The sequence below is a fragment of a genome, unplaced genomic scaffold (assembly GCF_019419815.1).
Source record: "Pyrus x bretschneideri cultivar Hongxiangsu unplaced genomic scaffold, Pyrus_bretschneideri_v1 Contig25, whole genome shotgun sequence".
Taxonomy (NCBI): domain Eukaryota; kingdom Viridiplantae; phylum Streptophyta; class Magnoliopsida; order Rosales; family Rosaceae; genus Pyrus; species Pyrus x bretschneideri.
Window position 1 is genome coordinate 541,234 of NW_025999557.1, and position 27,986 is coordinate 569,219.

Consider the following 27,986-nt stretch of genomic DNA (forward strand, 5'->3'; position numbering starts at 1 on the left):
AAAAATATGATTTTTCGTTAAAAATAAACAATCTCGAAATGTTTCATTACAACTCTCAAATTTCATTGGGATCGCGGTCCACCCAGGTGAGTTCCAACTTCCAACTTCCAACTTCCATCTACCCCAAACCACCCGTTTCGAACGGGTGGAAAGTATAAATACCCATAAAATCTTACCAGAGAAAACGACAGTTGCTTTCACTCTGTTCAGTGAAATCAAACATCAACCCAATGTCGACGTGCTTGTCGTCCTCCTCCTCTGGATCTTGGAACAGCACAAAGGCATGGATCGTCCACGGAATCGTCGCCGGAGTTGCGGTTGCGGTGGCAATTGGGGCCCGGGTCTACTTGGGTCAGACTAAGAAGTTCCGGAGCCGGGTCGTCGGCATCATACCCGCCCGCTTTGCTTCTTCTCGTTTCCAGGGCAAGCCCCTCGTTCAGATCCTCGGAAAACCCATGATCCAGGTCCCTCAGTTTACCTTAAAAACATATAATTTAATGATGTTTTTTCTGAAATCTTTGTTTTGTAAGAAATGTTTCATATCTAATGTGAACTGGTATTGTCTAATTTTGAATTTTGACATCAATTTCAATGAAATTTGGGAGTTTTAAGCAGCATGGATCTACAGCAGGGTGTGTTAAAAATTAGAAAAAATTGGGATTTTGGTAAGTTGTAATCGGGCAACATTTGACATAATTTTTTCTTGCTATTTACAGAGAACATGGGAAAGGGCAAAACTTGCAAGTACACTGGATCGTGTTGGTATGTCTACTCATTTCTATGCGATTTTGGTTTTTTGTGTTTAATCTCAGATTTCTGAGGCATTTCATTAGATCTAGCGGTTTTTTAAGGCATCCAAAACCCCGTGCCGTCATTTGAATTTTAGGCAGCTTATCTCAACTTCTACCAGCTGATTCGATGTGGTACTTGTCCAATTCCCGTATCCACTACGGGAGTCTTAACGAAACACTCTTAATACTGTTCACGTTTAACGCTAATAACATTTTTACTCTAAAAAGTCACTCTTACTATTCACTTACAACACATTTTTGTCCTTTTGGTTAAAACTCAAAGTTTTCAAACCCTTTTCATTAGTTTTCCTATCCACTACAAGTAACATCCTTGACTTTGGTTGAAAGAGGAAGACTGGAGTCAGAAACCACTGGTCCGGCCTATTTTCGTAGCTTCAAGAGCTTGTTCCAGCTGAGACATTGTATTCCCCAAAGAATAATCACCTTTACAGAGATCTTCGATAACCAAAACAACCTCAAGTGACTTAGGTTGATTTAAATAGACCAGACGTGATAAGATTTGGTTCAATCTTCTATACTTTTAATACCTAAGTGACCTTTCGTTTTAGGCTTAACTAGGATTCATGCCCGCGCGATGCGACGGGTCGAAAACTTTGTCATGTAATTAACAAATACAAATAAAAAGGGTCAAGTAAAAGAGTCCATGAATTTCCATAGTGTAAATGTACTCCAACATGATCAGGTCAAAAGGAGATTCCTTCACTCTCAATATGGTTCATCAAAAGTAGTGTCTTATTTCTTCAAGTCAAACATGTAGGACAACACCAATCACAACTACAAATACTAACAACTGTGCAAAAGAATTATAAAAACACTCATGTACCATGTAAGAACAAACCTCACAATTGGTCTTAAGAATTGTTTTTCCAAAGAGACCCATTACAATGCGATATGAAAGAAAACAAAACATGAATAATATCAAGGAAAGTACATTCTCTGTCAAGTAAAATCTACGTCAGGTAATGAACAAAATACAAAGTTCTCAGCTTTAGTTTAATTATTATCAAATATTGAGGGAAATTAACAACTACCCATAAATGTTTGCTCAAAATTAATTGACAATATGAATAATTCAATTACACAACATTTACAAAACCCAAAGTTCTTAAGCTTAATTTGATCTTACCATTTAAGTGGAAGAAGTAAAAAATTACACATAAATGTTTACACACAATTAATTGATGAAACAACCAATTGGGTAATCAAAAATTTCAGATGAAGAAATCATACCAATGGGTTTCCATTAATTTCGATATTGAAGTTTAACTTTTTGAGTCACTTGCTCTAAATCGTTCTCCTGCCAAAAATGTAAACAAACCCCCAAAATAAGGAGCTCTGTTGGTTCCCAAATATTAACAACTGCTTCACGTGTACCTTTCATGAAACAGGTGGTGATTGCTGCTACTAAGCAGGATTGAAGATTGAGTATCTGATTATTATAGGAATTAGAAGTCATCTTCCAGACAAAATCAAATACACAGGGATAGGCAATCAAACTAATGGTGCAGTGAAGACAATAAAACACAACCTACTACTCCCTCCCTCTCTCTCTGTGCAAAGGCGGCATGGCTCTCATTCACCAAACCCTCATTGAATGACAGCCACCTAGACCCATCCCAATCCGTCCCAAAACCATAGGACAAAATTAACCTTCCTAACTTAGCATCATGACCGCTTCGGATCTAAAAACTTTTGGCACAGAAAGTGCACATGCATAATTTAAATTCACAGATCTAGTGCATGCAAGCGTACATTAGTAAAGGGAGCCAGAGATTATTACATTTTACCTTGGGTCCGAGATACTTAAGTTGTGTGCTCTCCATTTTCCAAACAGACTTGAGCGTTGCAGTAGCGTCCTGCAAAGAAATCATAGATACATTAGCTGGCACAGAGAATAGACAAATTTTTTTGTTTCAGACCGTAGATCCAAGAACCACACTTATTTCACCGATTATTGGCTATGGACAGAAAAGCGAAGCAAGGGATAGGATGTTTACCTTTGGAAATTTTGTACTCTCTAATGAAAGAGGGGAACCCAGAATGAAAAAAACCAAAGGGCAAACAATTAAATAGACGCCCAGAAAATCCCCCAACCGATTAAAAAAAATCACAATAAAATAACCAAAAACCATGCTGCCTAACCTAACAAAACCAGTACAAAAAAATTTGGAAATTTTTTTTTGGGCTTTTCAATCACCATATTCACGCAGATATAAATGCAAGAAACAATAAAAAAAAAAAACAGATTTTAGTACAAAATGTAATTGAAAAAGACACTTATCTGAGCATGCAATACAGTATGGACAATGAAGAGTGACTCCCGGACTAAGGGACCATACTCGCGCTTGTTCACCATCACCTCTCTCTCTGTGTTTCTCTCCCTGAAATCCCAATGATCCCCCTCTCTTTCACCGTCACACTCTCACTCACTGAATCAAAGATCGACACTGACATCCTCACCCCTCTCTCTCTCTCTCAGAAACAAACTAAATGAACAAAGTCCCTGACCCATCCCAATCCGTCCGAAACCCTATGGACAAAATTACCATCCAACCCCCTCTCTCATATCACCTGACGGCATGATCTGAACCCTTGACAAGGTAGTGTGGTCATTTTGACTCCCAAACTGTAGTGATCCCCTGCAAAAGAAACCGGCAAACAAAGAAAAAAGAACAAACGATGAGCAATAAAACTCACAGACCATAATACACAAAATTCCCTATAACGTAAATTGATAAAGCATTTTACCCAATCTAATTGAATTCCTGATCACAACACATAAGATAAACTAATAAACCATTTTATCTAAACAACCATTTAATTTTAAACATTTAAAACCGAAGAGAACCAAATGCGCATATTTGGGAAAAAATGGAGTGTTTTGAGCATCTAAATCTCACCCTCAACACTTTAAAAATGCAGCGGTCCCAATGGAAGGAGAACTTGCAAAACAGCGTCCCAGCACAAACACAACATATAAAACAAACAAACAAAGACAAATTTTTTTTTAAAAAACCGATAATGAACAATAAAATTAAAAAATCCTAGGATACAAAATCGCAAACGACATAAAAATTAGTAATAAAAATTATGAAAAAACAGACACCGCTTGACACCAAATGCTTGACGCCAATGACGACCCCAAAGGCAAGAAAAATCCCAAACCAGTTAAGAAAAAATTAAGAGTCCATTCCTCTGTCATATTCTTTTCCCCTGTTTTGCTACCCCTAATCCCAAATGTGTCTTCGATGCTCTTTGTCCCCTTTTTCTCTCACCCTAATATCTCACCTGCAAAATCTTAACGCTGCTGCCTTCCCCCACCAACAAACCCTCAACACCCTGTAATGCTATTTTCTTCCAAATCTATAACAAAAAATGCATGCATAAACACGATAGAAATTTGCAAAAACCCACAACACAACCTAACTAAAAATCTCACGGATTAAAAGTTTCACCCAAAAGAATACCCCATCTCTCTTATCAAATGAAAACTCCAAAAGCAATTCAATGGTTGATAACAACCCATTTAAAATTGAACCCTTCTCTCACATTGATTAGTCGTTCATTCTGCACCTGCATTTTTCTAGTTCTACGTTATGAGTTCTATGTACAACTCAAAAAAGCAGATTTTAACAACTAAAAGGATGGACAGTAACACCATATGACCATGTTATGATAAAAAATGATAAACAAAGATTCGCTCAAAAAGCAGAGCATAAAAAACTCCCAAAAACAAAGATCAGGATCTCTTCATCCGAATTATAAGTATTGTATATAAGTCTTCAAATACAGGACTAATGTGTTATAAGTATGGTGTGTGAAAAGTATTTACATAACGTTGTTCCAAATCAATAGTTGGACAGAATAACATGATAAACTTTATTTTGAGCAGGAACGTGAAAAACTATCTAGCAACACAATCTATCAAGAGATGTAAGTTCTCTATATACATATATATTTATACCAACTTGTCATATTTAATAAAACTAAAAGCATGACAATAAGGGAACCTTGGCTGCCATAAGTCATATCCGGCAGCTGCTTCAGCCACCCCCACTGGAATTCAGGGTTGAGTGCATTTCATTCGAAAATCCATCACCATGAAAAATGAAAACAAAAATTCAATTCAAATCCAACATATCCAACAACCCAAATATTATAATAATCTAATCAGACAATAAACAATTAGAGATGAAGCTCAATTACCATAAAGAAATGAGGGGTTGTCTAGTAGAAGCCAGTTGAAGCTTCATCAAATATATAGAGGATGATCAACCAATAAGAGACTAATCTCAATTACCTTTCCTGTTCCCGGAAAATCACTTCCAGGCCCGCTACGAAATATTAGAAGGTCCGTAAACTCATAAGGCTAATATATAAATTAAGTCTCCCTCTATCCCTTGCAACGCAAAGCAAAAGAAAGCCCCTCCTTTTCATAATCCCACACAGGTGAGGTTAACACTTGCAGAGAGGGAAAATGGCTTATCACTTATGCCATATCTATTGTCTAACATACCTTGAACTGCCAACTCCACCATTCCCCAGGCTAGCAGATGCCATACCGACGTCTGATCCCTTCACTACTGCAACACAGCAGATGATGATACTACTTCCCCTCTTCGCAACACTCTCTGCTCCTACATCCACTCCCATCCAAGCACCTATCTTTCTATTAAACAACATAAAAATTCAAATTTCTTTCCACAAAAGCAATAATTAAAATTAAAATTCATAAAACATAGAAATTGAGCTGAAATTGCTGAAACAAAATTCAAATGAAAATTTTTAAAAATTGCAGAGTCAGTTAATTACTTAATTTAGCTCGGATCCACACCAAACTCACTCCAATTTTTTACAAATACAAATACAAATTTAAAAACCACCACCGATCCTCCGAAATCAATCGGACTCCAACAAAACAATTAATTTTCGGCATTTTCAAACGCAATACATCCAAAAGTCAGAAATCGGTTCAGACGACTGACCTGCAAGCGTTTCGGGGAGGCCCGGAAGCAGAGCTCGCGCATTCCGCTCCGCTCCTGGAATTTTTTAGATTTGAGCAGAAAATTTGGGAAGGAGAAGAATTGGATCGGAGAGAGGGAAAATTCAATCTACTTCAGGATCAAACACTAAAGTACGAAACTTTACCTTTTCCCTTCTCAAATCTGACATCTTCAAGAGCTCCACCCTACTTTTGATGGTGGTATCTGAGTTCATTTGTGGGTGTCGGCGACTTGCAAGGATGATGGATCCACGAAATGGAGGTTGGTTCGTGGGCAGGAGGATAATTCGATATGGGTCGTGTGGAGGTGCATCGTTGATTGTTCAACGGATTTAACTGAGATGATGAAGAGGAATGGGGTGAGCAGCGCTGGGGCTAGGTTGAGAGAAATGGAGAGAGAAATCTCTCGAATTTGATAGGAACTGAGAGAGAAACGGTGCTAGGGTTTTAGGAAATGAGCTCAGAGTGAGAAAAGGAGAGGATGGGGGATTTGATGGATGGTTATCGAGAGAGCGTCGGGAGAGAAAGACGGAAAGAAAAGGCGGTGGTAATTTTGTAAATAAAGTGAAATTCGGCTAAACCTACGGACACAATTACCCCCTAACTTTTAAGAATTACCTTCCCAACCCAGCCCAGATCTGATGGTTTTTGTTGTAAATAGCGTGAAATTGAGGGGCAAACAATTGACTGTAGCCATGAACAGTGCCAATTCCCCTCCAACTTTAGAATAGATAACTAGGATTCATGCCCGCGCGATGCGACGGGTCGAAAACTTTGTCATGTAATTAACAAATACAAATAAAAAGGGTCAAGTAAAAGAGTCCATGAATTTCCATAGTGTAAATGTACTCCAACATGATCAGGTCAAAAGGAGATTCCTTCACTCTCAATATGGTTCATCAAAAGTAGTGTCTTATTTCTTCAAGTCAAACATGTAGGACAACACCAATCACAACTACAAATACTAACAACTGTGCAAAAGAATTATAAAAACACTCATGTACCATGTAAGAACAAACCTCACAATTGGTCTTAAGAATTGTTTTTCCAAAGAGACCCATTACAATGCGATATGAAAGAAAACAAAACATGAATAATATCAAGGAAAGTACATTCTCTGTCAAGTAAAATCTACGTCAGGTAATGAACAAAATACAAAGTTCTCAGCTTTAGTTTAATTATTATCAAATATTGAGGGAAATTAACAACTACCCATAAATGTTTGCTCAAAATTAATTGACAATATGAATAATTCAATTACACAACATTTACAAAACCCAAAGTTCTTAAGCTTAATTTGATCTTACCATTTAAGTGGAAGAAGTAAAAAATTACACATAAATGTTTACACACAATTAATTGATGAAACAACCAATTGGGTAATCAAAAATTTCAGATGAAGAAATCATACCAATGGGTTTCCATTAATTTCGATATTGAAGTTTAACTTTTTGAGTCACTTGCTCTAAATCGTTCTCCTGCCAAAAATGTAAACAAACCCCCAAAATAAGGAGCTCTGTTGGTTCCCAAATATTAACAACTGCTTCACGTGTACCTTTCATGAAACAGGTGGTGATTGCTGCTACTAAGCAGGATTGAAGATTGAGTATCTGATTATTATAGGAATTAGAAGTCATCTTCCAGACAAAATCAAATACACAGGGATAGGCAATCAAACTAATGGTGCAGTGAAGACAATAAAACACAACCTACTACTCCCTCCCTCTCTCTCTGTGCAAAGGCGGCATGGCTCTCATTCACCAAACCCTCATTGAATGACAGCCACCTAGACCCATCCCAATCCGTCCCAAAACCATAGGACAAAATTAACCTTCCTAACTTAGCATCATGACCGCTTCGGATCTAAAAACTTTTGGCACAGAAAGTGCACATGCATAATTTAAATTCACAGATCTAGTGCATGCAAGCGTACATTAGTAAAGGGAGCCAGAGATTATTACATTTTACCTTGGGTCCGAGATACTTAAGTTGTGTGCTCTCCATTTTCCAAACAGACTTGAGCGTTGCAGTAGCGTCCTGCAAAGAAATCATAGATACATTAGCTGGCACAGAGAATAGACAAATTTTTTTGTTTCAGACCGTAGATCCAAGAACCACACTTATTTCACCGATTATTGGCTATGGACAGAAAAGCGAAGCAAGGGATAGGATGTTTACCTTTGGAAATTTTGTACTCTCTAATGAAAGAGGGGAACCCAGAATGAAAAAAACCAAAGGGCAAACAATTAAATAGACGCCCAGAAAATCCCCCAACCGATTAAAAAAAATCACAATAAAATAACCAAAAACCATGCTGCCTAACCTAACAAAACCAGTACAAAAAAATTTGGAAATTTTTTTTTGGGCTTTTCAATCACCATATTCACGCAGATATAAATGCAAGAAACAATAAAAAAAAAAAACAGATTTTAGTACAAAATGTAATTGAAAAAGACACTTATCTGAGCATGCAATACAGTATGGACAATGAAGAGTGACTCCCGGACTAAGGGACCATACTCGCGCTTGTTCACCATCACCTCTCTCTCTGTGTTTCTCTCCCTGAAATCCCAATGATCCCCCTCTCTTTCACCGTCACACTCTCACTCACTGAATCAAAGATCGACACTGACATCCTCACCCCTCTCTCTCTCTCTCAGAAACAAACTAAATGAACAAAGTCCCTGACCCATCCCAATCCGTCCGAAACCCTATGGACAAAATTACCATCCAACCCCCTCTCTCATATCACCTGACGGCATGATCTGAACCCTTGACAAGGTAGTGTGGTCATTTTGACTCCCAAACTGTAGTGATCCCCTGCAAAAGAAACCGGCAAACAAAGAAAAAAGAACAAACGATGAGCAATAAAACTCACAGACCATAATACACAAAATTCCCTATAACGTAAATTGATAAAGCATTTTACCCAATCTAATTGAATTCCTGATCACAACACATAAGATAAACTAATAAACCATTTTATCTAAACAACCATTTAATTTTAAACATTTAAAACCGAAGAGAACCAAATGCGCATATTTGGGAAAAAATGGAGTGTTTTGAGCATCTAAATCTCACCCTCAACACTTTAAAAATGCAGCGGTCCCAATGGAAGGAGAACTTGCAAAACAGCGTCCCAGCACAAACACAACATATAAAACAAACAAACAAAGACAAATTTTTTTTTAAAAAACCGATAATGAACAATAAAATTAAAAAATCCTAGGATACAAAATCGCAAACGACATAAAAATTAGTAATAAAAATTATGAAAAAACAGACACCGCTTGACACCAAATGCTTGACGCCAATGACGACCCCAAAGGCAAGAAAAATCCCAAACCAGTTAAGAAAAAATTAAGAGTCCATTCCTCTGTCATATTCTTTTCCCCTGTTTTGCTACCCCTAATCCCAAATGTGTCTTCGATGCTCTTTGTCCCCTTTTTCTCTCACCCTAATATCTCACCTGCAAAATCTTAACGCTGCTGCCTTCCCCCACCAACAAACCCTCAACACCCTGTAATGCTATTTTCTTCCAAATCTATAACAAAAAATGCATGCATAAACACGATAGAAATTTGCAAAAACCCACAACACAACCTAACTAAAAATCTCACGGATTAAAAGTTTCACCCAAAAGAATACCCCATCTCTCTTATCAAATGAAAACTCCAAAAGCAATTCAATGGTTGATAACAACCCATTTAAAATTGAACCCTTCTCTCACATTGATTAGTCGTTCATTCTGCACCTGCATTTTTCTAGTTCTACGTTATGAGTTCTATGTACAACTCAAAAAAGCAGATTTTAACAACTAAAAGGATGGACAGTAACACCATATGACCATGTTATGATAAAAAATGATAAACAAAGATTCGCTCAAAAAGCAGAGCATAAAAAACTCCCAAAAACAAAGATCAGGATCTCTTCATCCGAATTATAAGTATTGTATATAAGTCTTCAAATACAGGACTAATGTGTTATAAGTATGGTGTGTGAAAAGTATTTACATAACGTTGTTCCAAATCAATAGTTGGACAGAATAACATGATAAACTTTATTTTGAGCAGGAACGTGAAAAACTATCTAGCAACACAATCTATCAAGAGATGTAAGTTCTCTATATACATATATATTTATACCAACTTGTCATATTTAATAAAACTAAAAGCATGACAATAAGGGAACCTTGGCTGCCATAAGTCATATCCGGCAGCTGCTTCAGCCACCCCCACTGGAATTCAGGGTTGAGTGCATTTCATTCGAAAATCCATCACCATGAAAAATGAAAACAAAAATTCAATTCAAATCCAACATATCCAACAACCCAAATATTATAATAATCTAATCAGACAATAAACAATTAGAGATGAAGCTCAATTACCATAAAGAAATGAGGGGTTGTCTAGTAGAAGCCAGTTGAAGCTTCATCAAATATATAGAGGATGATCAACCAATAAGAGACTAATCTCAATTACCTTTCCTGTTCCCGGAAAATCACTTCCAGGCCCGCTACGAAATATTAGAAGGTCCGTAAACTCATAAGGCTAATATATAAATTAAGTCTCCCTCTATCCCTTGCAACGCAAAGCAAAAGAAAGCCCCTCCTTTTCATAATCCCACACAGGTGAGGTTAACACTTGCAGAGAGGGAAAATGGCTTATCACTTATGCCATATCTATTGTCTAACATACCTTGAACTGCCAACTCCACCATTCCCCAGGCTAGCAGATGCCATACCGACGTCTGATCCCTTCACTACTGCAACACAGCAGATGATGATACTACTTCCCCTCTTCGCAACACTCTCTGCTCCTACATCCACTCCCATCCAAGCACCTATCTTTCTATTAAACAACATAAAAATTCAAATTTCTTTCCACAAAAGCAATAATTAAAATTAAAATTCATAAAACATAGAAATTGAGCTGAAATTGCTGAAACAAAATTCAAATGAAAATTTTTAAAAATTGCAGAGTCAGTTAATTACTTAATTTAGCTCGGATCCACACCAAACTCACTCCAATTTTTTACAAATACAAATACAAATTTAAAAACCACCACCGATCCTCCGAAATCAATCGGACTCCAACAAAACAATTAATTTTCGGCATTTTCAAACGCAATACATCCAAAAGTCAGAAATCGGTTCAGACGACTGACCTGCAAGCGTTTCGGGGAGGCCCGGAAGCAGAGCTCGCGCATTCCGCTCCGCTCCTGGAATTTTTTAGATTTGAGCAGAAAATTTGGGAAGGAGAAGAATTGGATCGGAGAGAGGGAAAATTCAATCTACTTCAGGATCAAACACTAAAGTACGAAACTTTACCTTTTCCCTTCTCAAATCTGACATCTTCAAGAGCTCCACCCTACTTTTGATGGTGGTATCTGAGTTCATTTGTGGGTGTCGGCGACTTGCAAGGATGATGGATCCACGAAATGGAGGTTGGTTCGTGGGCAGGAGGATAATTCGATATGGGTCGTGTGGAGGTGCATCGTTGATTGTTCAACGGATTTAACTGAGATGATGAAGAGGAATGGGGTGAGCAGCGCTGGGGCTAGGTTGAGAGAAATGGAGAGAGAAATCTCTCGAATTTGATAGGAACTGAGAGAGAAACGGTGCTAGGGTTTTAGGAAATGAGCTCAGAGTGAGAAAAGGAGAGGATGGGGGATTTGATGGATGGTTATCGAGAGAGCGTCGGGAGAGAAAGACGGAAAGAAAAGGCGGTGGTAATTTTGTAAATAAAGTGAAATTCGGCTAAACCTACGGACACAATTACCCCCTAACTTTTAAGAATTACCTTCCCAACCCAGCCCAGATCTGATGGTTTTTGTTGTAAATAGCGTGAAATTGAGGGGCAAACAATTGACTGTAGCCATGAACAGTGCCAATTCCCCTCCAACTTTAGAATAGATAATGCTTACATCCTCTTGATGTCATCAAGTTTTTCTTAATGCCGATGAGAGTGATAAAAAGGCTTCATGAAATTTTGTGACGTGAACTCTGTCTATGTATATGTGTGAAACCTTATTTTACCTTCCCTTGTGTAGTTGTGGCAACAGATGACGAGAGGATTCGAGAATGTTGTCACAGTTTTGGAGCTGATGTCGTAATGACCTCAGAATCCTGCCGGAACGGTATACACCTTTTTCAGATTAATTATATAATTGCTTTTTACGGTAGCTTATATTCTTTTTTATGAACTTAAAGGTACCGAGCGTTGTTCTGAAGCAATTGAGAAGCTCGAGAAGAAGTATGATATAGTTGTCAATATTCAAGGGGATGAGCCTCTTATTGAACCTGAGATAATAGACGGAATTGTTAAAGCTTTGCAGGTAACTAATTTCTCCTTTTTTTCCATGATTTTGCCCCTTCAGATGTGACTGCCACCATAGGAAGAATAAATTGACGTTGGCATTCTGCTATTTTCGATTTTCAACAATTCTTCCCCTTTAGCCGTTTAATTTCATTTCTAATGTGATGACGTATTTCGGTATTTAATGGATTTTTTAATCTTGTCAGGAAGCTCCAGATGCAGTGTTTAGCACTGCAGTCACGTCATTACAACTTGAAGATGCATGGGATCCAAATCGAGTGAAATGTGTGGTGGATAATAGTGGTTATGCCATCTATTTTTCCAGGGGGCTGATTCCATTTAACAAGTAAGCTTATGCTTATCTGTTTTTGTCTCTTGTGTTTATCGGTTTGCATACGAGATTTTCTTTTCTCATGAAACTATTTACATCGTGGTGAATGAAAAAAGTTAGAACTTGTTTTCTGGTTGTTAGCAAGACTTGACTAATTGTCCTCTGATAAAGGTCAGGAAAGGCAAATCCACAGTTTCCCTATTTGCTTCATCTAGGAATTCAGGTATTAAATTGACATTGTACTTTGATAAATTGTGCATGGTTATTTGTGGTTGTAAGTTATTTTATACCACTTGTATTGGCTTTTAACTTGTGAGCTTATTATTCTCCGTTCCTGTGTTTTCAGAGCTATGATACAAAGTTTCTAAAGATATATCCAGAACTTCAACCTACTCCTTTGCAACTAGAAGAGGATCTGGAGCAGCTTAAGGTCCTTGAAAATGGGTATAAGATGAAGGTACAAAAAGATCCGTTGTTCTTCCCTACTCGCATCTCATTGCAATGCTTTCTTGTTCTATTCTGTTGATCTTACTCGTCTTATCTTCTCGTTGTTTTGTGGTATGTTCATTCTGTTTGTATTCAAGTCATATTTGACATTGATTCAGTCATCAAAATTGATTTAATGAATTTAACCATGCCATTTCATGGGTACGAAGTCCTTTATCTTGGCGGCATGAGCATTAAACATCATACATGTAGCTTGCGATGATTTAATAAGCTAGTTCGTCAAAATGCTATCAATTTAATTTCATGGAACTCTCAAATACTACTAACTCAGTCCAATAGGAAAAAGAATTGCAATTTCATATATTTGCCTGAGGTAGTTGATCTCCTCAAATATGGGGTATAAAAATCAAACGTCCCAGGATGTAGAATACCTGGACGGGTTCTTTTGCTTAAATGTGGATGTCCAAATGTTCAAATGGTTCTACGTTTGCAGGTGATTAAAGTTGACCACGAGGCTCATGGTGTTGACGCCCCTGAAGATGTTGAGAAGATTGAATCTCTAATGCGCGAAATGAACTTGTCTTAGGAGTTCCTTGTTTGCAGCAGTAAATCAGACCACGGAAAAGAGTATGTCTTCTGTACACTCATAATTATTGTGATTGTAGCTGTTAAGTTTTCTAAGGGGTTTGCCGGCATGCTGCCGAGTTTTTGCAAATCTTTTTGTATATTAAGAGTGAATTATTACCAGTCATTCCTTGTGGATCTGTTTGTCTCTTCCACTGATAATTTGGTATCCATAGCCGAAAGTTTAGGATTCTTTATTGTTTATAAGTTATATTTTTATGATGTTTATCATATGAATTAGTGTGTATTACTATTATGTGACATAATTGAAGGATTAAATTTTGTTCACATCTCTCATTCTCTCCACCTTTTGCACTCTTTTTTTTCTTTAGAGCAAGTCCATCCCTAAAAAAATTCACCAGCATCTAGCCCATTTAATTCACTCAGTGAACATTAATAGACCCAAATGAATAGTAATAGGTCAGAGGAATCTTCACCTCTAAAAAATGCGCTGGCGTAAATGATCTATACCCTTACAAAATGTGGTGGCATCCAGTCCATTTAAAATATTATTAAATTTTTTATAAAATAATAAATAAATAGTTTTAATTTTTTAAGAAATTACATAAAGTACTAAAAATAAATAAGAAATTACATAAAGTACTAAAAATAAAGACGAAATTACATATTATCTATTCTAAAGTTGGAGGGGAATTGGCACTGTTCATGGCTACAGTCAATTGTTTGCCCCTCGATTTCACGTTATTTACAACAAAAACCATCAGATCTGGGCTGGGTTGGGAAGGTAATTCTTAAAAGTTAGGGGGTAATTGTGTCCGTAGGTTTAGCCGAATTTCACTTTATTTACAAAATTACCACCGCCTTTTCTTTCCGTCTTTCTCTCCCGACGCTTTCTCGATAACCATCCATCAAATCCCCCATCCTCTCCTTTTCTCACTCTGAGCTCATTTCCTAAAACCCTAGCACCGTTTCTCTCTCAGTTCCTATCAAATTCGAGAGATTTCTCTCTCCATTTCTCTCAACCTAGCCCCAGCGCTGCTCACCCCATTCCTCTTCATCATCTCAGTTAAATCCGTTGAACAATCAACGATGCACCTCCACACGAACCCATATCGAATTATCCTTCTGCCCACAAACCAACCTCCATTTCGTGGATCCATCATCCTTGCAAGTCGCCGACACCCACAAATGAACTCAGATACCACCATCAAAAGTAGGGTGGAGCTCTCGAAGATGTCAGATTTGAGAAGGGAAAAGGTAAAGTTTCGTGCTTTAGTGTTTGATCCTGAAGTAGATTGAATTTTCCCTCTCTCCGATCCAATTCTTCTCCTTCCCAAATTTTCTGCTCAAATCTAAAAAATTCCAGGAGCGGAGCGGAATGCGCGAGCTCTGCTTCCAAGCCTCCTCGAAACGCTTGCAGGTCAGTCGTCTGAACCGATTTCTGACTTTTGGATGTATTGCGTTTGAAAATGCCGAAAATTAATTGTTTTGTTGGAGTCCGATTGATTTCGGAGGATCGGTGGTGGTTTTTAAATTTGTATTTGTATTTGTAAAAAATTGGAGTGAGTTTGGTGTGGATCCGAGCTAAATTAAGTAATTAACTGACTCTGCAATTTTTAAAAATTTTCATTTGAATTTTGTTTCAGCAATTTCAGCTCAATTTCTATGTTTTATGAATTTTAATTTTAATTATTGCTTTTGTGGAAAGAAATTTGAATTTTTATGTTGTTTAATAGAAAGATAGGTGCTTGGATGGGAGTGGACGTAGGAGCAGGGAGTGTTGCGAGGAGGGGAAGTAGTATCATCATCTGCTGTGTTGCAGTAGTGAAGGGATCAGACGTCGGTATGGTATCTGCTAGCCTGGGGAATGGTGGAGTTGGCAGTTCAAGGTATGTTAGACAATAGATATGGCATAAGTGATAAGCCATTTTCCCTCTCTGCAAGTGTTAACCTCACCTGTGTGGGATTATGAAAAGGAGGGGCTTTCTTTTGCTTTGCGTTGCAAGGGATAGAGGGAGACTTAATTTATATATTAGCCTTATGAGTTTACGGACCTTCTAATATTTCGTAGCCGGCCTGGAAGTGATTTTCCGGGAACAGGAAAGGTAATTGAGATTAGTCTCTTATTGGTTGATCATCCTCTATATATTTGATGAAGCTTCAACTGGCTTCTACTAGACAACCCCTCATTTCTTTATGGTAATTGAGCTTCATCTCTAATTGTTTATTGTCTGATTAGATTATTATAATATTTGGGTCGTTGGATATGTTGGATTTGAATTGAATTTTTGTTTTCATTTTTCATGGTGATGGATTTTCGAATGAAATGCACTCAACCCTAAATTCCAGTGGGGGTGGCTGAAGCAGCTGCCGGATATGACTTATGGCAGCCAAGGTTCCCTTATTGTCATGCTTTTAGTTTTATTAAATATGACAAGTTGGTATAAATATATATGTATATAGAGAACTTACATCTCTTGATAGATTGTGTTGCTAGATAGTTTTTCACGTTCCTGCTCAAAATAAAGTTTATCATGTTATTCTGTCCAACTATTGATTTGGAACAACGTTATGTAAATACTTTTCACACACCATACTTATAACACATTAGTCCTGTATTTGAAGACTTATATACAATACTTATAATTCGGATGAAGAGATCCTGATCTTTGTTTTTGGGAGTTTTTTATGCTCTGCTTTTTGAGCGAATCTTTGTTTATCATTTTTTATCATAACATGGTCATATGGTGTTACTGTCCATCCTTTTAGTTGTTAAAATCTGCTTTTTTGAGTTGTACATAGAACTCATAACGTAGAACTAGAAAAATGCAGGTGCAGAATGAACGACTAATCAATGTGAGAGAAGGGTTCAATTTTAAATGGGTTGTTATCAACCATTGAATTGCTTTTGGAGTTTTCATTTGATAAGAGAGATGGGGGATTCTTTTGGGTGAAACTTTTAATCCGTGAGATTTTTAGTTAGGTTGTGTTGTGGGTTTTTGCAAATTTCTATCGTGTTTATGCATGCATTTTTTGTTATAGATTTGGAAGAAAATAGCATTACAGGGTGTTGAGGGTTTGTTAGTGGGGGAAGGCAGCAGCGTTAAGATTTTGCAGGTGAGATATTAGGGTGAGAGAAAAAGGGGACAAAGAGCATCGAAGACACATTTGGGATTAGGGGTAGCAAAACAGGGGAAAAGAATATGACAGAGGAATGGACTCTTAATTTTTTCTTAACTGGTTTGGGATTTTTCTTGCCTTTGGGGTTGTCATTGGCGTCAAGCATTTGGTGTCAAGCGGTGTCTGTTTTTTCATAAGTTTTATTACTAATTTTTATGTCGTTTGCGATTTTGTATCCTAGGATTTTTTAATTTTATTGTTCATTATCGGTTTTTTAAAAAAAAATTTGTCTTTGTTTGTTTGTTTTATATGTTGTGTTTGTGCTGGGACGCTGTTTTGCAAGTTCTCCTTCCATTGGGACCGCTGCATTTTTAAAGTGTTGAGGGTGAGATTTAGATGCTCAAAACACTCCATTTTTTCCCAAATATGCGCGTTTGGTTCTCTTCGGTTTTAAATGTTTAAAATTAAATGGTTGTTTAGATAAAATGGTTTATTAGTTTATCTTATGTGTTGTGATCAGGAATTCAATTAGATTGGGTAAAATGCTTTATCAATTTACGTTATAGGGAATTTTGTGTATTATGGTCTGTGAGTTTTATTGCTCATCGTTTGTTCTTTTTTCTTTGTTTGCCGGTTTCTTTTGCAAGGGATCACTACAGTTTGGGAGTCAAAATGACCACACTACCCCATCAAGGGTTCAGATCTTGCCGTCAGGTGATATGAGAGAGGGGGTTGGATGGTAATTTTGTCCATAGGGTTTCGGACGGATTGGGATGGGTCAGGCACTTTGTTCATTTAGTTTGTTTCTGAGAGAGAGAGAGAGAGGGGTGAGGATGTCAGTGTCGATCTTTGATTCAGTGAGTGAGAGTGTGACGGTGAAAGAGAGGGGGATCATCGGGATTTCAGGGAGAGAAACACAGAGAGAGGGGTGATGGTGAACAAGCGCGAGTATGGTCCCTTAGTCCGGGAGTCACTCTTCATTGTCCATACTGTATTGCATGCTCAGATAAGTGTCTTTTTCAATTACATTTTGTACTAAAATCTGTTTTTTTTTATTGTTTCTTGCATTTATATCTGCGTGAATATGGTGATTGAAAAGCCCAAAAAAAATTTTCCAAATTTTTTTGTACTGGTTTTGTTAGGTTAGGCAGCATGGTTTTTGATTATTTTATTGTTATTTTTTTTAATCGGTTGGGGGATTTTCTGGGCGTCTATTTAATTGTTTGCCCTTTGGTTTTTTTCATTCTGGGTTCCCCTCTTTCATTAGAGAGTACAAAATTTCCAAAGGTAAACATCCTATCCCTTGCTTCGCTTTTCTGTCCATAGCCAATAATCGGTGAAATAAGTGTGGTTCTTGGATCTGCGGTCTGAAACAAAAAAATTTGTCTATTCTCTGTGCCAGCTAATGTATCTATGATTTCTTTGCAGGACGCTACTGCAACGCTCAAGTCTGTTTGGAAAATGGAGAGCACACGACTTAAGTATCTCGGACCCAAGGTAAAATGTAATAATCTCTGGCTCCCTTTACTAATGTACGCTTGCATGCACTAGATCTGTGAATTTAAATTATGGATGTGCACTCTCTGTGCCAAAAGTTTTTAGATCCGAAGCGGTCAGGATGCTAAGTTAGGAAGGTTAATTTTGTCCTATGGTTTTGGGACGGATTGGGATGGGTCTAGGTGGCTGTCATTCAATGAGGGTTTGGTGAATGAGAGCCATGCCGCCTTTGCACAGAGAGAGAGGGAGGGAGTAGTAGGTTGTGTTTTATTGTCTTCACTGCACCATTAGTTTGATTGCCTATCCCTGTGTATTTGATTTTGTCTGGAAGATGACTTCTAATTCCTATAATAATCAGATACTCAATCTTCAATCCTGCTTAGTAGCAGCAATCACCACCTGTTTCATGAAAGGTACACGTGAAGCAGTTGTTAATATTTGGGAACCAACAGAGCTCCTTATTTTGGGGGTTTGTTTACATTTTTGGCAGGAGAACGATTTAGAGCAAGTGACTCAAAAAGTTAAACTTCAATATCGAAATTAATGGAAACCCATTGGTATGATTTCTTCATCTGAAATTTTTGATTACCGAATTGGTTGTTTCATCAATTAATTGTGTGTAAACATTTATGTGTAATTTTTTACTTCTTCCACTTAAATGGTAAGATCAAATTAAGCTTAAGAACTTTGGGTTTTGTAAATGTTGTGTAATTAAATTATTCATATTGTCAATTAATTTTTAGCAAACATTTATGGGTAGTTGTTAATTTCCCTCAATATTTGATAATAATTAAATTAAAGCTGAGAACTTTGTATTTTGTTCATTACCTGACGTAGATTTTACTTGACAGAGAATGTACTTTCCTTGATATTATTCATGTTTTGTTTTCTTTCATATCGCGTTGTAATGGGTCTCTTTGGAAAAACAATTCTTAAGACCAATTGTGAGGTTTGTTCTTACATGGTACATGAGTGTTTTTATAATTCTTTTGCACAGTTGTTAGTATTTGTAGTTGTGATTGGTGTTGTCCTAAATGTTTGACTTGAAGAAATAAGACACTACTTTTGATGAACCATATTGAGAGTGAAGGAATCTCCTTTTGACCTGATCATGTTGGAGTACATTTACACTACGGAAATTCATGGACTCTTTTACTTGCCCCTTTTTATTTGTATTTGTTAATTACATGACAAAGTTTTCGACCCGTCGCATCGCGCGGGCATGAATCCTAGTAAGAACTAAAAGTAAAGGCGAAATTAATTAAAGTACTACAAATAAATAAGAAATTATACGTAGTCTGTGGATCTAGGATATGTGGTGCTAGGATCTGTGTAGCTGGAACCCCCTCGACTTGTTTTCGCGTCTCTTGCACACCTACTTCGCACCATGTCTCCTTTTTTTGATGTCCAAAAATATTTTGAATTCGAAGACAGTCCTACTAGAGGCTTGTTCATAGTGTCATAATCTGCTTGAGCCATCCTTTATTCTTTAAGCATCTCATTTTCTCGATTAAGTGCTTCTTTAATCATCTCGTTTTCTCGATTAACTATTTATCTATGTCTCTCAGTCGCCACATCACGTCTTTCAGTAGCTGTTAATATTACTGCAATAATAGATGCTTTTTCCTCATCTCTAGCCGCTTCTTATGCCATGTTCAGTTCATCTTGACGAGCAAGTTCGTCCATGTATTTTGTGTAGTCATTTTTGGAAGAACTCTCTTTTTTCTTTGCCGCCTTTTTACCTTGAGGCCTAAGGGACTGACAAGTCGGCTGGGTTTCCATCACTTCTTCTGGCTTCCCTTTTGTCTTTTCAAATGTGCCGCCTTCTTGTTCAACCGTGTCTACTTCTGGCGAACTGTGTTAGACTCATGCAATGCATAACAACTTCTGGACCAGTTGCCACAAGTTTGTATTTGGGGCAATCTTTGACAATTTGCCAACATTCCCATTTGTTGAATGATTTGTTGTGATTCTTCGCATTGTAGAATGCTTGTGCTTGTAGTGTCTATAAATGTGGGATAAGACAGTGTTATAAAATGCAGAATAAATAAATTAAAATATTGATGTGGGTGGAATACATATAAATAAATAAAAATATTATCACCTGATCTGCTAAACTTGTCCCACAACGCAGATTACCGGAAGCATAAGAGATAGTGTTTTTCCAACAAGTAAATGATGCGTTAAGTTTTTTCCAATGACCTTGAATACTTATGGCGCCTTTTCCATGAGTAGTGTGAACCTAGCATTCACAAAACGTAACATCTTCGATAAGCTTCCAAAGTCATTTTTTATTCTCTCAAAAATTATATGAAAACTTTGGTAGAAAGTGTTGAAAATATTGAAATGTGGTGTAAGGTGGAAGATGTCACATCCCAGCTCAGGCCCCACCACATTCCGGGCCTGCTCTATCACCCCGACAACGCCCTTACAATTTTATTTCTGGGAATTCACACGAGAATTTCTTAGTGAATCACCCATCTTGGGATTGCTCTTGTGCGAACTCGCTTAACTTCGGAGTTCCCATGAAACCCGAAGTCAGTGAGCTCCCAAAAGGCCTCGTGATAGGTAGAGATGAGAATATAGATATAAGGCTTATAGGATCCACTTCCCCGGGCGATGTGGAATGTTACAATAATAAGATGTTAGCCAATAGCTCGTCAACATGCTAGCCAATAGCTCAATAACATGTTAGTCAATAGCTTATCAACATGCTAGCTAATAGCTCAATAAGTATACCTGCACACGAGTCAGAACCACCTAAAGTGGTCTGTATGACAGGACTGGGTGTAAATAAATACGCTCAAGTGCTACGATCACGTGAAGACTGTGCGAATAATCGCGGGTCTCCTATGAGTCGGAACCACCTATTGTGGTCTATACGACATGATTGTGCACCTACCTTGGATCCAAGGTGAACGTAAGGTGCGGGAGGTGAACATCACGTGAAGAACTGTACCCTGGCCACGGGCGGAAGCACTAATATCAGGGTGCAAGTTTATAAGCTCTCAATGCATCTTAACATAACATCTACGACTCGTAGGCAACCTGTACGATAGTGTTGGAGTTGCCTATCATTGCAACCTGTACGACAAGGTCGGAGTTGCCTAAAGTATAAATATAGTCATGCCATAACTCGATCAGTTCAAGTAACACCATAAACTTCCCTGAACTTACTTGCGTCATGCGTTTCTTTTCGCACTTCAAAGCATTCATAGTAATTCTTTACAGGTAGTATACATATGCATATGTCATGATGCAATCAAATACTCAACCATATTACAACATTTACCGGTGTATATATATATATATATAACATGACGAAATATGCATAGTCTGTAATACCTCACTCCCGAACTATTTATTTCGAGAATAATTATCGGGAACAAGTCCAACTAAATATTAGTTTAATTAACCATCATTATTTACGATTCTTTACTTCACTCTCTCAATGTCTCACACATTGATTTATAACCAACATTTAACCATAAAAAACATAAGGTTAAATCTCACATTTCCACCAACTTCCTTCACATTGCTCAATTTCCCAAATAAGGCTTTTGTCTCAAATATATTATGGCTACATCTAACGTCTCATTAGACTGTTTACGTACCCTAAACAGGGATCAAGCCATTCGTAGTTCATAATAGTACTTCAAGCATTCACATTAATTATATGAAGGTAATATACCTAAATCAATTTAAAAGTGTCGATTAAACTATCAATAATATGTACAATAAAAAGAAAAGATCCACTCACCTGAAGTACATGCTATAATTCTCTAGCCCACGCATCGAGATGTCCTAAATGATTAGCGCATGTGACCAATTATCGAATCACATCTCATAACTCTTATCAACAGAATACCTAATTCACGTAAAACACATCCTCAAGGACATTCTAAAATAGTTCGAGACCCATTGACCACAACTCAACCGTTGATCAAAGATCGACGGTAAGATCTATAACCCTGTATAACTCGACCTGGAAGATCCGCATATCAGCTTTCCAATCTGCAACTCCCAAAGATCCACAATATGCTTCTAGAATAACATATTAAAAATTCATTACGATCCAATGGTCGGATCTCCGCCAATTGCCCAAAACCAAGTGGCGGTTAACATTTATTTTACTAATTTACAAATCCAATTTGGGAAGATTTGTAAGTCGGATTCCCAATCCATAAATTCGTATAAACTTTAAATATTACGCATTATAATGTATCCAAATTTGGTGACGATTCAACGATCAGATCGGATCCTCTATTCACATTTTTATCAAGTAATGTAGCGTAACGAATTTAGGTTTCAACGATCAAGCTACGTCATTCAAATATCAAAACTGAATTCTAGACATTCGACATAGCCTAAAAATAGCATTGGCGGCCCACTGACCACGCGCCGTCGTGGGTGGCGGTTGGCTGCCCCGACTCGCCGAAAAATCTAACTATTTCCAAAAATTCTCAAACTTCGTAGAAATGAAGATCTCAATGAGTGAAGCAACTTTTATACCTGCCACGAAGTTCAAAAGTGGACGGAAGATGATCAATTTTATCTACAAAGCTAACGGTGACTAAAACTTCCCGGCGTCGATTCGTCGTCTACGATGGACCAACGAGGTTAAAGTTGGTTGGGATTTTCTCCTAGGATGATGGGCTACAAAGCCTAAGTGGTGGCATTGGTCATCGCTTTTCTGTTTTGCTGGAAAATAAAAAGGCTGGTCGGGGCATCGTGAGAACCATCAAATTTTGTGGCCTCAAACCGTCACATACAGAGGTTAATCAAAGTGATTCTTGGGTGGATTTTGTAGAGGGGAATGAGAGCTTCAAGATGGTGGTGGTGGCGTCAAAAAACTCTATCGAAGTTGGCCGGAATTGGCCTTGAAAGATGGGTGGTCGTGGAGCTGTACGGACGGAAAACCCATGGGAAAAGCTCCCAACTTTTTCTTTTTTTTTTTCTTTTTAATTTCGGATTGAGCTGCTGCCCTTTTCTTCCTTTTCATCTAATTGGTCATTCTTAAACTTTTAACTAACTCTCAATAATCAACTTCAAACATCCATAACTATATCGTTTTAATCCGGATTCGTAAACTGCTTTCGCCTATGTGTTCGCACCAACGAGTACTACAAGGATATGCTAAAAGAATAAGTCAAACGTTTCTCTAGACGATGGTCAAAGGTTTTGTTTCTAGAAACTCACAGGAGAACTTCCTAGCAGGTTACCTATCCTGGGATTGCTCTCGCGCGAACTTGCATAACTTCGGAGTTCCTATGGAATCCGAAGTCAGTGAGCTCCCAAAAGGCCTCGTGCTAGGTAGAGATGAGAATATACATATAAGGCTTACAAGATCCACTTCCCTGGACGATGTGGGTTGTTACAATCCACCCCTTTTAGGGGCTCGACGTCCTTGTCGGCACACCACGGCTTGGGTTAGGCTCTGATACCCATATCCCGGCCCGGGATCCACCACATCCCGGGCCCGCTCCACCGCTGTAGCACGATATTGACCGCTTTGGGCCCTGACCACGCCCTCACGGTTTTGTTTCTGGGAACTCACACGAGAACTTTCTAGTGGGTTATCTATCATGGGATTGCTTTCGCGCGAACTTGTTTAACTTCGAAATTCCCATGGAACTTGAAGCCAGTGAGCTCCCAAAAGGCCTCGTGCTAGGTAGATATGAGAATATACATATAAGGCTTACAGGATCCACTCCCCTGAACGATGTGGGATGTTACAATACGTTTGAAGTTGGTTATTGAGAGTTAGTTAAAAGTTTAAGAATGACCAATTAGATGAAAAAGAAGAAAATGATAGCAGCCTAATAAAAAATCAGAAAGAAAAAAAAAACAAAAAAAAAAAAAAAGGAAAAAAGCTGGGAGCTTCTCCTGTAGGTTTTTCGTCTGTACATCTCCATGACCACTCATCATCCAAGGCTGATTCCGATGGAGTTTTTCGACGCCACCATCATTATCTTGAAGCTCTCATTCGCCTCTACAAAATTCATCCAAAAACCACTTTGATTAAACTCTGTATATGGTGGTTTGAGGCCACGAAATTTGATGGTTTTCACGGTGCCTTGGCCACCCTTTTTTATTTTCCGGCAAAACGGCAAAGCGATGACCAATGCCACCACTTGGGCTTTGTAGCCCATCATCCAATTAGCAAATCCCAACCAATCTTGACCTCGTTGGTCCACCGTAAACGATGAATCGACACCGGGAAGTTTTAGTCACCACTGGCTTTGTGGGAAAAATTGACCATTTTCCGTCCACTTTTGGACTTCGTGGCAAGTATGAAAGTTGCTCCACTCACTGAGATTTTCATTTCTGTGAAATTTGAGAATTTTTGGAAATAATTGGATTTTCCGGCGAGTCGGGGCTGCCGACCGCCACCTACGGCAGCGAGTGGCCAGTGGGCCGCCAATTCTATTTTTAGGCTATGTCGAATGTCTTGAATTCAGTTTTAATATTTGAATAACGTAGGTTGATCGTTGAAACCTAAATTCGTTACGATATGTTACTTGATAAAAATGTGAATCGACGATCCAACCGTTGGATCGTCATCAAACTTAGATACATTATACTACGTAATATTTAAAGATCATAGGAATTTATGAATCGAGAATCCGACGTACGAATCTTCCCAAATTGGATTTGTAAGTTAGTAAAATAAATGTTAGCCGCCACTTGGTTTTGGGTAATTGACGAAGATCCGACCGTTGGATCGTAATGAATTTTTAATATGTTATTCTAGAAACATATTGTGGATCTTTGGTAGTTGCGGATTGAAAATATGATACGCGAATCTTCCGGGTCGAGTTATACAGGATTGTAGACCTTAGATCGACGGTTGACTTGTGGTCAATGGGTCTTGAATTATTTTAGAATGTCCTTGAGGATGTGTTTTACGTGAATTATGTATTCTATTGACAAGAGTTTTGAGATGTGATTCGATAATTGGTCACAGGAGCCAATCAGTCAGGACGCCTCGATGCGTGTGCTAGAGAATCATAGTGTGAACTCCAGGTGAGTGGATCTTCTCTTTTTATCGTACATATTATTGATAGTTTCATCGACACTTTTAAATTGATTTAGGTATATTACCTTCATATAATTAATGTGAATGCTTGAAGTACTATTATGAACTACGAATGGTTTGATCCCTGCTTAGGGTACGTAGGCAGTCTAACGAGACGTTAGATGCAGTCATAATATATTTGAGACAAAAGCCTTATTTGAGAAATTGAGCAATGTGAAGGAAGTTGGTGGAACGATGAGATTTAACCTTATGTTTTTTATGGTTAAATGTTGGTCATAAATCAATGTGTGTGATATGGTTGAGTATTAGATTGCATTATGACATATCCATATGTATACTACCTATAAGGAATTACTTTGAATGCTTTGAAGTGCAAAGAAGAACGTAGGACGCACAGGTAAGTTTATGGTGTTACTTGAAATGATCGAGTTATGGCATGACTATATTTATACTTTAGGCAACTCCAACCTTGTCGTACAGGTTGCAATGATAGGCAACTCCGACACTGTCGTACAGGTTATTTATGAGTCATACATGTTATGTTGAGATGCATTGAGAGCTCATAAACCTGCACCCCGTTATTAGTGCTTTTGTCCGTGGCCAGGGCACAGTCCTTCATGTGATGTTTACCTTCCGTACCTTACGCTCACCTTGGATCCAAGATAGGTGCACAATAATGTCGTACAGACCACAATAGGTGGTTCCGACTCGTAGGTGACTCGTGATTATTCGTATAGTCTTCACATAATCGTAGCACTTGAGCGTATTTATTCATACCCAGTCTTGTCGTACAGACCACTTTAAGTGGTTCTGACTCGTGTGCAAGTATACTTATTGAGCTATTGGCTAGCATGTTATTGAGCTATTGTCTAGCGTCTTATTGAGCTATTGGCTAATATGTTTGTAAACACGAATTTTTCCTGACGACAAACGAGACAAGAACACGTGTACAAAGTAATATTTTGTATTAATGATTTTGGGGTTACAATCTCTTTGTAATTTAGTCCTCTAATTTGATCTCCGTAAGATGTTGGTTTGTTGACGTGTTGTTGATCCAAAGGGTTGTCGAGGCTTGATATTGGATGAGCAGTTGGAAGTTTCTTCAAGGGGCAATCAGGGCTTGATCTTGAATAATGGTTGTGCGGATTTCTTCAAGGGTCTTCGGGCTTGATCTTGAAGGTTCATGGATTAGTAGATCTTTAAGGGCTTTTGGACTTGATCTTGAAGTGCGTTGGATGTGTGGATTTGTTGATGTTGTTGATCCAAATGGCCGTTGGGTCTTGATCTTGGAAAGAACAGATGATGAACGATGAACACTTTCTTCAAGGGCCGTCGGAGCTTGATCTTGAGTTGGTGGAAATTCTTCAAGGGCTATCGGGGTTTGATCTTGAAGGAGGATTTGACGAATAACGAAGAGGGCTATCTTGATCCTTCGGGATTTGCTTGAGAGCTTTAGAGTTTCAAAGCTTCAAAGTTTTGGTGTAATGTGAATTGGTGAAATGAAATTGGCTTCTATTTATAGAAAATTTTAAAGCTTAATTTTGAATATAATATTCAGATGAAATAAATCATTTCTGTCAGGTGTTGCCACATGTCCTATTTGATGACTTTTACGATTCATTTCAATTTTTCGTTGAGTCAAACACTACATGTAAAATTTATATGACACGTGAGCGTTGAAATTTAATTTATTGGTCAACATTCATTTCACCGAAATTTCGATGTCTACAATATTATTGAGTTGACTAGCATGTGATGAGCAATTCGTTAACATATTATTGAGCTATTGGCTAGTATCTTATTGTTGGCTAGCATGTTGATGAGCTATTAACTAGCATGTTATTGAGTTATTGGCTAGCAAGTTGATGGGCTATTGGTTAGCATGTTGATGAGCTATTGGCTAGCAGGTTGATGAGCTATTGGCTAGTATGTTGATGAGTTATTGGTTCAGCCGTACATGCCACAATATGTGGATCCGGCTGACATTCCATTTCATATTGATTTATTTCACCTGGGTTACTTAATTCTTGCTGTGATATTTGACACGGCATAGCTGTGAGATTGTTATTTTGGTTATGGTTTTGAGTTATAGTCACGCCTATTATTTTCTGGGAAATTATATAATGTTACGGCGAGGGATTACTGTCTTTGGTAATTGAAATTGATTTGATCGCTCACTCAAATTTTCTATTTTTGCACCTCTGCAGGTTCTAGCAGCTGAATTCCGTATGGACCAAGATTCGTGGCATTTTTCAGTACATATTTCTTCTTATGATGGTATAATCATTTTCTCACCTTATTATACTTTACCTATACTTTGTATCATGCGTGAAATGGGTCCAGACCCGCTCATCGCGCACTCGTGTACTTAAGCACTTTTAGGTTTTAATTTGTTCACATTTTATATACTATCACACTTTATAACTTCGTAACCTTCCTGGTGTCGGCCAGCATAGCTGGATTTAGGGTCCTAGTGGACATTCCGGGTTGTGGTGTATCAGTTTGGTATCAGAGCTTAACCCTGACCGTGGTGTGCCAACGAGGACGTCGGGCCCCTAAGGGGGGTGGATTGTAACATCCCACATCGTCTAGAGGAGTGGATCTTGTAAGCCTTATATGTATATTCTCATCTCTACCTAGCACGAGACCTTTTGGGAGCTCATTGGTTTTGGGTTCCATGAGAACTCCGAAGTTAAGCGAGTTCGCACGAGAGAAATCCCAGGATGGGTGACCCACTGGGAAGTTCTCGTGTGAGTTCCCAGAAACAAAACCGTGAGGACGTGGTCGGGGCCCAAAGTGGACAATATCGTGCTACGGTGGTGGAGTAGGCCCATGA

At 38.1% G+C, this 27,986-nt stretch overlaps 2 protein-coding genes across 71 annotated transcripts; one reads left to right on the forward strand and one right to left on the reverse strand.

Moving 5' to 3' along the window:
* The first annotated feature begins 57 nt into the window (after positions 1-57).
* Positions 58-27,580, forward strand: LOC103942570 (3-deoxy-manno-octulosonate cytidylyltransferase, mitochondrial). 21 transcript variants are annotated; one of them, XR_007259262.1, is made up of 13 exons: positions 58-464; positions 717-762; positions 11,866-11,952; positions 12,026-12,150; positions 12,338-12,477; positions 12,634-12,685; positions 12,809-12,919; positions 13,403-13,536; positions 15,231-15,889; positions 18,043-18,111; positions 18,470-18,524; positions 18,602-18,668; positions 27,358-27,580. XR_007259262.1 is itself a non-coding variant. In XM_048586610.1 (9 exons), exons 1-8 carry the CDS (start codon positions 231-233, stop codon positions 13,493-13,495), a joined length of 888 nt encoding a protein of 295 aa, XP_048442567.1. In that variant the 5' UTR covers positions 58-230; the 3' UTR covers positions 13,496-13,536; positions 27,358-27,580. The 21 variants fall into 21 exon arrangements, 2 of the variants coding, with proteins under 2 accessions (XP_048442567.1, XP_048442565.1); XR_007259255.1 differs by having other exon boundaries at positions 18,043-18,524; XR_007259266.1 differs by lacking the exon at positions 18,470-18,524.
* On the reverse strand, positions 1,524-11,751 carry LOC103942569. Of its 50 annotated transcripts, none has more exons than XR_007259310.1 (10): positions 11,144-11,232; positions 10,981-11,034; positions 10,512-10,664; positions 7,783-7,851; positions 7,370-7,424; positions 5,961-7,292; positions 5,798-5,851; positions 4,823-5,481; positions 2,187-3,451; positions 1,524-2,109 (listed from the first exon to the last, which is right to left on the reverse strand). XR_007259310.1 is itself a non-coding variant. In XM_048586612.1 (8 exons), exons 1-7 carry the CDS (start codon positions 11,210-11,212, stop codon positions 2,217-2,219), a joined length of 588 nt encoding a protein of 195 aa, XP_048442569.1. In that variant the 5' UTR covers positions 11,213-11,750; the 3' UTR covers positions 1,524-2,109; positions 2,187-2,216. The 50 variants fall into 50 exon arrangements, 5 of the variants coding, with proteins under 5 accessions (XP_048442569.1, XP_048442571.1, XP_048442572.1 ...); XR_007259298.1 differs by having other exon boundaries at positions 10,006-10,664; XR_007259300.1 differs by having other exon boundaries at positions 7,776-7,851; positions 10,006-10,664.
* Positions 27,581-27,986: the final 406 nt, after the last annotated feature.

Coding starts and splice junctions, on each gene's coding strand:
- LOC103942570 (XM_048586610.1), top strand. CDS start 231: ATGTCGACGTGCTTGTCGTCCTCCTCCTCTGGATCTTGGAACAGCACA. Junction 12,151..12,337: donor GAATTGTTAAAGCTTTGCAG/GTAACTAATTTC, acceptor TAATCTTGTCAG/GAAGCTCCAGATGCAGTGTT. Junction 12,478..12,633: donor GGGCTGATTCCATTTAACAA/GTAAGCTTATGC, acceptor CCTCTGATAAAG/GTCAGGAAAGGCAAATCCAC.
- LOC103942569 (XM_048586612.1), bottom strand. CDS start 11,212: ATGAACTCAGATACCACCATCAAAAGTAGGGTGGAGCTCTTGAAGATG. Junction 5,482..7,782: donor TTAAGTATCTCGGACCCAAG/GTAAAATGTAAT, acceptor GTTGTTTAATAG/AAAGATAGGTGCTTGGATGG. Junction 2,242..2,599: donor TTAAGTATCTCGGACCCAAG/GTAAAATGTAAT, acceptor TATAATAATCAG/ATACTCAATCTTCAATCCTG.